The sequence below is a fragment of the Mustela nigripes genome, chromosome 3 (genome assembly GCF_022355385.1).
Source record: "Mustela nigripes isolate SB6536 chromosome 3, MUSNIG.SB6536, whole genome shotgun sequence".
NCBI classification, from domain to species: domain Eukaryota; kingdom Metazoa; phylum Chordata; class Mammalia; order Carnivora; family Mustelidae; genus Mustela; species Mustela nigripes.
Window position 1 is genome coordinate 97,417,005 of NC_081559.1, and position 12,624 is coordinate 97,429,628.

General features: G+C 35.6%; 1 protein-coding gene across 2 annotated transcripts in view; it reads right to left on the minus strand.

Moving 5' to 3' along the window:
* The window catches only part of SLC35F5 (solute carrier family 35 member F5), a 36,847-nt gene extending 24,969 nt beyond the window's left edge, over window positions 1–11,878 (minus strand). Inside the window, exons 1-7 of one of the 2 annotated variants that reach the window (XM_059394416.1) lie at window positions 11,596–11,876; window positions 10,619–10,709; window positions 10,338–10,479; window positions 7,078–7,221; window positions 4,367–4,429; window positions 2,194–2,275; window positions 1,198–1,388 (exon numbers count right to left, since the gene is read on the minus strand). In XM_059394416.1, the coding sequence (XP_059250399.1) occupies window positions 1,198–1,388; window positions 2,194–2,275; window positions 4,367–4,429; window positions 7,078–7,221; window positions 10,338–10,479; window positions 10,619–10,709; window positions 11,596–11,635 (753 nt within the window). In that variant the 5' untranslated portion in view covers window positions 11,636–11,876. Of the gene's footprint in view, window positions 1–1,197; window positions 1,389–2,193; window positions 2,276–4,366; window positions 4,430–7,077; window positions 7,222–10,337; window positions 10,480–10,618; window positions 10,710–11,595 lie in introns of both variants that reach the window. The other variant, XM_059394417.1, reaches the window with a different exon arrangement.
* Between the last annotated feature and the right edge of the window lie 746 nt (window positions 11,879–12,624).

Here is a 12,624-nt window from a genome sequence, read left to right on the forward strand (position 1 = left end):
AGTGTCATTCAAAAATTAGGTAACACTGTGAAGTGTGTAAACCTGGCGATTCACAGACCTGTACCCCAGGGGATAAAAATATATTATATGTTTATAAAAAAATAAAAAAGAAAAAATTTAAAAGAAAAAAAAATTAGGTAACAAATGGTAAGTCTTAGTCTTGCCTCACATTCACTTAGAACAAGCAAACAAAAAAAATAATTAACAGCATAATCCAAATCCATGAGCCTTTAAATTAATTTTAGTATATATATCATTCTAACTCACAATGATTTTTTACTTGTACTGGTGAATATATTAATCAAGGTATCACTCAACTAGATGTTACTCAGGAAGAGGATGGAGAAAAATGGGCTCAGCAATGAGGCAAAACTGAGAAGTAAAAAAAATCTTATAATCAGGTTAATGATATTGACATAAGCACTGCATTATCTAGTGTTTAAATAAGAGCTCAGTACAAATTTAAATCTTAAAGGATCATACTAAACAACCTTGGATTAGACTGCTTCCAATGACATATATAGAAAAGAGCCCTGAAATCCATTATCAAATTCTAAATTTCAGTTTTCACAAACTCAGACAAGTCTAATCCCAGCTTATTCCAAAATATTTCCTGTATGATTATTCTATGTGAATTCTTCAGCACATTTTCAGTTTATCAATACAACAGGAAAGGTATTAACAATATAAGGAATTCTGTAGAAATGTTTACTATGAGTACTTGCTAAAATATTTGACCGCCTTTATACAAATTTAATCACAATTAAATTATTAATTAAACTGACCACAAATTACAAATTAGTTAATTATAATTAAAGTAATTAATTATATTAATTATAAATCCTGTCATTTATACAATTACAAAACCACTTATTTGACAAAATCAATGCATACAGTAAACTCTTACTTGGATATTTACTAGCCTTTGTATTTATCATAGTGTAAAACAATTATTAGTTATCCTGACCATGAAGCAATGCCAAATTCTGAATATATATAAGTAGTTGTTGTGTTAAGAGTAAAGGTTGGCTTCTTTGAGGTATGATAAGCAAACAATGACTTTGATACACAAAGTCCACAGTATTTTTTAAAGTCACAATTAAGCAACCTAACAGTGTTACATTTCAATAGCATACTGCTGGCACATATATTGTCTTAAAATTCAAGTTCTAAACATATAAAAAAGAGAAGACCTACCACAAAGCAAAAAAAAAAGCTAATTTTTGCTACTTGAGTTGCAGTAAGCTTTCCCACAGTTTTGAATAAGGATTCTTGTTCTTTCACAGTAGGATGTGACATACGAGACAACTTAGCTTCCAATGCATGGCTTGATGGAAGCTGTCGAATCTCCATGATATTACTGAACCTTACACGAGACTTTTTGGGAGCTTAAAAGGAAAAGTATAGTACAAAATCATTAACATCTCCCCTCACGTCCAATGAAAGTCACAAGTTTTAATTTACTGATAAATGCATATTCTTTAATCGACATATGATCAGACTTGCACAGCAAAGAAAACCAGAGTTATATTATTACCTGAGGCAGTTCTACTCAAAGAGTTAACAGGAAGAACATTTTCATCTATCAAAAGGTTTTAAAATGAGACCAATATTCAAACAAGGGTTCTGCAACTGTATACATAAACAACTGCCTAGATCAGAATTATAGTATGGTTATTATTTTAGCATTTATGGTAAAACTTTATTTGGGCTTTTCTTCATAGAAAGCCAACTTATGAGAATTATGTTCCTGGTCAAGCATGCAGAACATTCCTCTAGAGGTCTATTCTTTGCAAGAGAGTATTATGCATGAATACTGCACTTATGCTGGAGCTGGTATTCTTTACTCAATTCACAGAACCAACAAAACCCATACAATTTGCTATTAGGAGTCTCAAATGGCATGGTTGAAGAGGATCTTACTCATTTATAAATATATATTTTATGTATTTATATGTATATATATGTATGATGAAACCACAGAGATTTCTAGTATTTGGAAATTATTTCCGGTTTAAATAAAAACTTCCAGTCAAACTCTGGAAGATTAGAGGCCAAGCCAATACCACATGGAAAAGAAGAAATGCCAGTTGATCCGAGTCCACCCCACAAAATCACTAAGTCTAGGGATGGCTTACATGAAGCTAAAATCTCCTCCCATTTCTAAGTTATAAAATTCTAAGTTTTGCTTACTTTCTTCAGTATCAATGTTTGTGTTCTCAGGTTTTTCACTTGGAATATCATGAAATTTCACAGGAACATAAAGAGGTTCACTCTAGAATGTAACAAAAACAGAAATAAATATAAACAGCAAGTAAAATGGCGGATACATTGGCTAAAATTTAAGTTGATGGAATGTAGACATAAATACCACTCAAAACACAGCTGTTCACCACCATATTCTGCTGTTCACCACAGCAGAATATTCTTAAAACGTTTTGGAAGAGCACTGGCACATTATATTTAACATTTAAATGTCATAAAAGCAGATCTCCTTCTCAAGCTAACAGATTAGCTCTAATTCCTTTTCATTTATTTTTTTAACAAATACATGGTGAGGTTCTACTACGTCAGAAACTGTTCTAGATCCTGGGGATATAAGACTGAAAAAAGACAAAGTCTCTGTCCTCAATGATCATACAGTTTAAAGGGGAAGGTAGACAATGAAGAGATAAACAAGATCTAATATGTATGTGTATTTGCCAAATGTTTTATCTTATTCAACTAAAGATTCAACTAAAAATTAAGATTCCTGAAAACCATTAGAGGATTAACAGACAAGAAAAAACAGCTACCACTTATCAGTTCTTACAATGTACCAGTTATGAAGTCCAGAGCAGTTAAACATGTCTTTCTCATTAGTCCTCATAACAACCTCATAAAATGGCATTTTTTAAAAACTTTCCTAGAAACAGAGATATAAAATGATCAAGTGGTAGACAACAGCATTGCCAGGTTTATCTAACCATGCTCTAAAGGTCTATGTTTTTAAGTGTTTCTGAATTCCTCTACTGTTTTTACATATGTTCTTTAAATGATCTATATTTAAGGCATGATTGTCCAACTAAGCTGTTTCTTAAATTAACAGAAAATGTTTTCTATTTAATTCTCTTTTAGTTCTTGGTATAGAACTCTGCCAATAAAAACTATGCAGTAAGTGAAGAGGCAATAGGATCTGAAAATTGACAATCTCTTTGTTGCACTGAACTTTTCATTATAGCATTTGGCCCAGAAAGATGTGACATACCCATATTACTGATAACAGCAAAAATTAGTATTAGAGTAGGTAGAAGAATAGTCTATCACCTCAACTCTGCCTTCTACCCTGATAGAAACAACTGATATTAATTTTTCTGATGCTTAAGATACCAGAGAAATGGAATGATATTTTCTCTAAGCTTCAGAATACCTTTAAAATACCTGGTAACCTACCTTGCATGCAACTATAGTTCTAAAAGCCAGACAAGCAAAAAATTGCACTGACAATAAGGCCACAAAGCTAATGGTTTAATAAACTGATGTTAAACTTTAGAGTAACTTTAAAATTTTTCTCAGATAGAATGCCACATTTGGAACAATACATCTTAAAAGAGAAGCCTTAAGTATGGTCTAAAAAAAAAAAAAAAGATTTCTAAATACTTTCTCTCAAACTGGATTATAAATGCTTAAAATAAGTAAATATGTTAATTACTTTACTTACACACTACTTATTATCTGTCTCTTCTGCCCTCCCTGAACACACACACACTCTCAAATACTAGGACATAAGCTGCATATTTCTAGAGCCTAGAACAAGTGTGTAACACTTAGAACGCCAGGAAGGTGCAGTTGGTTGAATATCCAACTCTTGCTTTAGGCTCAGGTCATGATCTCAGGGTCATGAGCCAGAGCCCTGCTGGAGATTCTTTGTCCCTCTCCCTTGGCTCCTCCTCCTCGTGCTCTCCCTCTTCCTCTAAAATAAATAAATAAATCTAAAAAAAAATGCTCTTAAAATTTTGTGGAAAAAATCTATGGAACAAATGAACAACTGGCTTATATATTCTCAGTGTCAAACAAATGTATTTGCTTCTAAGTGATGATAATAATGAACACAAAGTGATGAACCTAGTAAGAAACAAAGGACAAAGGACTATCCCTTAGGATTTTCACTCCTTAATCAATGCCCCCCTCCCCTCTCTCCTACAGGGCTGAATTGCTTACTTCTGGGTCCCAAGAAACAAAGTACCATATTACAATTCTTATGGCGGGCACCCAATATTAGGATATATCTACATCCTAATATAGTGGTGTTATAAAGCTATTTCAGTCCTTCCTATCGTGGCTCAACTCCACCCATTCCAATCCTGATGAGAAAAAAAGCACTTACCAAAGAACTATTCATAGTTGTATCTGTTGTGCAAGCAGCAAAGTAACCCTCAGCATCTGCAAACTACAGATAACAGGACATAAAATTCAATTAAATTCATGGTATAAAGTAAGGCTGTTGTCAGTCACACTCAATGGAACAGAATAAAAAATCCATAGTATTATACGGATATACTTATTATTAATCATAATAGAAGCTAAGGCCAAGTATTCAATTACGCAAAGTAGGTATTATCATCTTCTTTTTACTGATGAAGAAATAGGCTGAGAGATCTCATCTAAGTAACAGAGCCAGGATTAAAACCAAAGTCAATCTAAATACAAAATTTATGACCTCTGCATAATACCATTTATTGTAGCATTTCAGATAAGAAGGTAAAGGATGGGAGGGTTTGTGAAAGAGAAATAACTTCTTAGTGTTATCATGATAATAGTAATAACATCAAGAACTCCCTAAAAGATTAATGGACTGGATTGCACTTGGAGAACCCTACGCTAGTGCTACTGCTATACAAGCATGTTTTTATTTACCCACGCTACCCTATTATTATCCTTGTTTAAAGTCTGAAAAGGTTAAATAACTTGCTCAAGGTCATAAAATCAACAAATGAAAGAACAAAACTCAAACACCAGAGCCCATGCTCTTAAAAGAATTCCTGTGTCAATAAAGAGTCACTGTAGAAAAATGAACAAAATATAGACAACTCCAAAAAGAATTCTACTGTGAAATAAATATATTAAAAAAACAATAAGGAGTCAATGTAGAAAAATGAACAAAATATAGGTAACTCCAAAAAGAATTCTACGGTACAACAAATATATTAAAAAACACCAAAAGCATGCAGAGTAAACAAAATATCATTATTCACCTATCAAACTGGTAAACATACGGATTGTGATAAGGATTTGATCTCATGTACTGCTAACAGAGATATGAATTACAGACTATAATTTAGCAATAGGAAGCAAAAGCCTGAAAAATGGCATTACTGTTTATCCAGCAATTAAACTTTGGGGATTTCTCTTAAGTAAATAACTACAGATGTGTATAAAGATATTCCTATTTACTTGCATCAAAAGAAAAAGTGGAAATAATCAAACTATCAAGGAACAGTTAAATAAAATAGAAAACATAGTAGCAGATGTTTATTTATTAGCCTGGAGAGGTATTAATGATATACTGTTAAGTAGAAAGTAAAATCAAGTTAGACAATGATATAGCCTAATGTGACTTCTACTATAATTTTAAATATATGCATGTAAACACATAGCTACAGAAGTATCATATATATATACAGTGGTTGCAGAAAGGTGAGATTATGGACAGACTATTCTTATTCTTCATGTTACCATAAATTTCTCTTCAACAATGAACATGTATCACTACTACAATCTAAAAAAAAACTTAATATTAAAAAATGTTCTAGGAATACTAAATTACACAGAAAGTTGTTCATGATATACCACTAAGAACAGAAAGCCAACTGTAAAACAGGACATAATAGTATAGTTACACTTTTGTAAAAAATAAAATAAAAATACACACATGAAAAAGAATAACAGGATATAGGTCAAAATACTCTGGAGTTATTCCTTGAGAATGGTAGAATTACTATTTTCTTCTTTTTGTTCCTCTGTATTTTCTAAATGTTCAGTAATGTACATGCATTTCTATAATATGTATGTATTGCTTTTGCAAAGTAAAAAACAAAAGTTTTCATTAGAAAAGACGAGAAATACTACTAGTTAATGCACAGAAAAGTACACATAAAAGAAAATAATTAATAGAGAAAGAAAGTATTTGGGAGGAATGGGGAATAGTAGTTATTACTTAATGGGTACAGAGTTTCTGTTTGGGATCATGAAAAAGTTCTGGAGATGGACAGTGGTAATGGCTGCATAGCAAAATGAATGTAGTTAATGCCAATAAACATTTAAAATGTTCACTATCTGCCACTATACATTTAAAAATGGTTAAAGTTGTAAATTTTATATCATATATACTTTACTACAGTAAAAAATGAGGGGCAAGAAAAAAAGGGCTAAAATGGTAATGTATATCCTATCAAAATTCTTTTTAAAAAGGGGAAAGAATTGAAAAAGAAAATAATTTAAGAGTCAGTTCTATAGTCTTCACTCTCAAAAATTTAGTTTCTACTTCTAGAAGATATATCACTATATACACTGCCATTTCTGTAAACAGTGTCAATCAGCATGTTATGTTACATCAAGGAAAGAATATAATTTTGTTAGCCAAACATCTGAAAGATGGCTTGAAATAGCCTATATTCATTTTAATAAACAAAACCTTGCTTTACTTTACTTCTAACCAGCAACTTTACAACTATTTAGATGCTACTCATCTAGTATGCAAATCACCAAAGACTCCAGACAGTCATCATCTTCTTCACTTTTATCTTTTATCTCCACATTAATGACTTGGGCTAGTTCAATATTTTTAACAATCCAAAGGATATTGGGATAAGGGAAAGAAAATGATTATATATCTTCGATTTCTCACAAGATATTATGATACCAAGTTGATTAAAAGAATAAATTTAAAACTTTGGACAAAAGTACGTTTTTCTTATATCATGCTATCCTCAATTAACTGAACCACTCCGAATCTGACTGTCCTTCAAGAAACTAGTAACTTTAAACTTTGTAAAACTAAATCCCCTCTCCCACAAATACTTAAAATTTAAAACTTACAAAAGCAGCATGCTTTCCTCGAAATCCTCTTGTACACTGTTGTCTCCATGGCTTCCAAATAATAAAGCCCAAAAGGTATAAAACAAACATAGATGTTTTTGCAAAGGTGCTGAAGAATGGCTTGTTGTACTGAGTAAAAACATACTGGAGAGGAAAAGTGTACATAAACTATGAGATGACCTTAAATCTTATTACTTATCTCCAACAAAATAAGGCTATTACATGATTTTTGACTCTAGAAGTTCATGTGGAAGGGAAGATCAGAAGAGATTACAAAAATACTTTATACTCATTTCTAAATATTATATTTGCTTGTATACAAAGGATAATATTCCCAAACAAAGCAGCATCAACTTCCAAAAAAAATTTTGTTCCACCTTCATTAAAATCCTACTATGCACGAGTACTTGTGCTAGGAGCTAAGGAAAAATAAGACAGCCTTTCCTTTCATATATATATGAAAAGTACACAGCATAATATGCTAAGTACCACAACAGGGGTGTACCGGTACCATGGGATTACCAAAGGGAGACAGACCATTTTGAGGATTGTGGAAGATTCCTAAGAGAAGCTATTTTTGAGCTGCATGTGTAGGGCTGAATAATAGCCCAGAGGAAACAGCATAAAGAAAGGCAATGAAGCAGAATGGCATATGAATAAAACTGCATGAAGGTTAACGTTACTAGGAAGTTATATAAAACCTACAATCTTCATTTAGCTTAGAATTCATGATTTTTTTGTTTCATTAAAAAAAAAAAAATTTCCTAGTTACGTACACTGAAAGGCCTAAAAAAATAACCCAAAAGAAATGAGCACCTATAGAATCCAGAGGTGTTCTGTATCATCTTGGAATAAAAGAAACCATGGGTTCTTAAAGAAATGATCAAATCTAAATATGGGGAAGAAAATTATCATATGAACCTGGGGCATCTTGCACCAGAAAGGACGTTAAAGATTAATAGGGTCATACTGAAAGGACAATTTGAAGAGGCTCCACTGGTCAAAGATAGTAAAGTTTAAGTACCAAAAGGAGTAACTACAATTGTCTGAAACATATGAAATACACAAAAATCCATGAATGTATGATGATACTCTACAGGATCCAGTACCATCAAGGTATTTTTTTTTTTAATGACCAAGGTATTTTTTTCCTAAAAACTGAACCTGAATCAAACCAGGACTTTACACTTAACTACCATTTTACAGGAAATAAGGGAAAAGGAGGAGCAAGTTAAGTGATACCCCAAAGAAATAAGCCAAATTTGAAATGCGTTCTATGCAGTGAATCTGTGTGTCCCCCCAAAATTAATATGTTAAAATTCTAACTCCCAATGCGATGATATTAGGAGGTGGGGCCTTTGGGAAGTGATTAGGTCTAGTGCAGAGCCCTCATGAAAGGAATTAGTGCCTTATAAAGATACCACAGAGAGCTTTCCTGACCTTCTGGCCTTTTGAGAACATATTTACAAAGACGGCCACCCAAGAACCAGGAAGTGGATCCTCAGCAGATACCTAATCTGCCAGTGCCTTAATCTTGAACTCTCCAGCCCCCAGAACTCTAAGAAATAAATGTTTGTTGTCCTGAGCCAACCAGGCTAATGGCAGTCTTACTGTGGCACCCCAAACGGACTAATACAGTGTGATATATCCTATAGGAAAAATGATCCAGTTTTTCCAACAAATCATTAGCATGGTTTAAAAAAAAAGGTGGGGTTGGGGGAATATAGTTAAGGAATGAAAGCAACATAAATTTGAATATGGACCAAGTAACAGATGATCTTAAAAATTATAATTAATTTTATTAGAATATAATTTTGTTAATAAAATGGTGATTCTATTTTTAAAAATTAGGACCTTTTCAGTTTGAATTGAGTATGAAAGAATTTACAGGTGAACTGACAAGGGCTAGAATAGACTTTAAAATACTTCAGGAAAACATGTCTGGAGAAGGGTTAATAAGAGAAGATGGGCAAAATTTAATAGTTGTTAGGTATATGAAAATCCATTATACCATTCTTTCTACTTCGTATATGTTAGAAAATTTCTTTAATGAAAAGGTTGATCTACTTGTTGAAATACACAATGTTATCTCAAAAGTTCGATGCGCATATTTGGCTGAAGAATTAGATATATTACATATACTCTTGGGTAACAAAACTATAAAATATCCTCTTACTAAGAGATACAGATTGCTAAATTTTAATTTGACCAGATCCTCTCTGTCCTAAATTTTATTACCTGACAAATAAAAAACAAGCTATTCATTTAAAATTAAAATAAAGTTTTATAGATAAGCTTATTTCCCCTTCAACATTACAGAGATTTTTTTGTGGTTAAACTACAGAATGTTCATCTAAAGAAAAAAAAAGGTTACAGAAAATTGAAAAATAATAAATGGCTTGTTGTATTCCAGAGCCTACTTCCAAACTGGTGAAAAAAGCATTTACTCATTGGCTATAATGACATAGCTAAGTCAACTATTTACTTAACTATGATGTGAGATGACCAGCAGTAGCAAACTGCTTCTTTTGACATTTAAATTCATTTTATAAATACTATTTCCTTTTGTATATTAGCCTTAAGACTACAACATGTAAGTTGAAAAGCAGTAACTTCTGAAAAAAAAATTTCACATCTTTTTATAGAGATCATTAGCCAAATAGAATAAAAAATCTACATATATAATTAGAAAGAAAAACGACTTTGTGCACTCAAAGTAACGCATTACTATCAAGAGGACACTGATAAAAGTAAAATTTAACTGAATGCAATCACCGTATACCTTGTATTTCACAGTGTTTGAATCAGCAGATGTATAAATGTGTATGCACCCATGCAAATGCATTATAGTGACCTGTACATGGAATCTCTGATCACTTTCACCCACCTGTTCAAAAGCATTCTTTCTTTCCACTAAATGGTGACAAAAGGCTGTACATCCTAGATACTTGTTCCACTAGAAAATATTACTTATAAACAAAGAAATTGAATTTAGAAAGAAAATAAGATAATCGAATTTTTAAAATAATCCTCATTTTTTAAAATAACCCTCCCTAAAAGACTTAAGAAAACTGAAACAAAAACAGTATCTTTTGTTTCAACTAGAACTGACATCAATTCACTTATCAAAGAACATAATTCAACCACATTCAAATTATTGCTTTAAGTCAGCATGAGAGATAGAAATGATTATCAAGATACCCCAGATGAGCAGCAGTATTACTATAATGCAATATCATTCCTAGACAAAAATTACCTACCGAAGTAAGTTCGGAAGATGCGACCCATATCACATCAACAAGTAGGAGAATAACAATCCCAAGAGCCATTCGCCGGCGCTGAGTGAAACCACTGCTCTGGGAATTCACCCGGTTCATGATAAATACACACACCATTTGCAGTCTGTTTTTTAGAAAATACAAATCACAATAGAGAAGATTTTTTAAATGTAAAAATGAGAAAATTAGTATAAGAGAAACATTTGACATTTGTTAGCCAATGTTGTTGGAAAGTCACACAGCAGATTAAAAGTGGGGCTTACCTTACTTTAAAGGCCTTTCTAAGATCTTCAAGGGCAATGCCTGAAAACCTGGCAGATCTGAGCCTATAAGGAGGTGAAGAACTCAGCGCACCTAAAAACAGCCATAAAATGCTTATGCAAACATCAACCACTCAAAAAAAGGTTCATCACATCTTTTTTCTCTTAAAATTCAAAATGAACAAATGAAAGAAAAACACCAAATGCATTAAATATAACTGACACTCTTCTCTAGCTTCCTTATTCTCTGTATGTTTCAAATTATACTCCGAAAAGTACGTGGTCCAAGAAAAAAAAAAAAAAGCAATCTTTAATAAACGGCAATGGGTAAGAGTAGTCAGCTACTGGTTTAAAAAAAAAAAAAAAAAAGGCAAAGCTCCTTCGAGTTTCGAGTTTCGTAAATCAAGAAATTCCATTCGCCTCTCGCTAGACAGGAATCCACCCCAAGACACACTGTCTAGACTGGCGCCCGTTTCTGTTTTTCCTGTCTTCGATCTCTTGGAGGGGAGTTTGACTGATTGACAGGAAGCGATTAGTTGTGAGTCTTGGGGGCGCGTTTCCAATCGTCTCACGTGGTAGAGTGCGGGAATACTTCTCGCTTCCCCACCCACCCTTGCCTGTCACTGCATCTAGTCTCTTTAGATCGAAAGAGCAACTCCCCGGAGACCAGTGAGAAAACAGCTGTTAAATGGAATCCTTCTCTTCTTTTGATGGGGGGGGAAAAGAAGTTAAGCCGGTGACACTCCCCCAGGGAGTGAGAAAAAGCACGGAGGCGGCGCTCGAGCAGCTCCCACTAGTGTCGGGAGTCCAGACCAGGCTCACACGCCCGGGTCAGCCTTCCCCTCACGCGCCCCTTGGAGACCAATGCCACTTCGGCCAGGGAGCTTCCACCGACTCCAGAGCGGGGGGTGGGACCATTCATGGGCGCTCGGTCCCAGTTGGGGTTCCGGGGAATTTCGGGCCCTCCCCTGCCTGCTTACCTGGCCTTCCTGCCCCGCGATGGTGTCGTGGCGGCACCATGAGCGGCCTCGGCCCGGACCCGCCGCCGCCCAGCGCCACGGCCGCGGCCTCGGACTCACAGAACTGTCGCGGTGCCTGACATTGCGCTGGAGGGAGGTCCAGCCCCTGAAGCCGCGGTGTCCCTCGGGGCGAGGCTGCAGACGCCGCGCGGCCCCACACGACCCGGGAGGGCGGGGAGCCGACGAGTGGAAGGGACCGCGCAGGCAGCGATGGCCGCGGAGGCCCGGAGCTGGACCCCGGCCCCGCCCCCAGCCGGCCAGCCAGCCCCGCGGCCCCGCCCCCTAGCCCGACGTCGGCCGCGCGGGGTTACGTCACGGCGGCGCGACGGCGGACTGCGCGTGTGCGCGTCTCCAGGGTGGCTCGGCGGCGTGGAGTGGAGTGCTGTCAGGCAGTGGGCGCGGAGCTCCAAGGCAAGGCAATGACACTGGGAGGAGCGGAGATGGAAGTAAAGCAGGGCGTGGTGGAAGAAGAGGGAAGCGGGAGTGGGTGGCTGGGGCGGAATGAAGGACGAGGGAGGTGGCCGGGCCTGTAAAGGGCCCCGCCCTAGGAAGAAAGCTGACAACTCCATTTCCTACAAAGTTCGGCCAGGAAGCTCTCCATATCCCTTTCTCGAGGAGAGGAACGAAAACCAAAGTGGCATGGGAGATTTTTATTTTCTGGAACCTTTTGTTTGTAAACTAGATCCCAGCTCTCGGAGTTAGTTATGTCCCTTGGGGAAAGCTGCTGCACCTCCCCGGCCCTCGGGTTCTTCATAGACGGAACTGATAGTACCTACCTCATCTGTCTGTTATATACACTCCTATGTATATACACCTATATAAATATATGCCAGGATTACATTAGTTTACAAATGTGAAGGGCTTAGATCAATTCATGGCACATAGAGAGAACGCAAATGAAAATAGTAAGCTGTATAGATATTTTCCTATCTTTTGAATATCCATATCCCATAAGAAGAAATGCTTGGCCAAAGTCCTCACTGATACTCA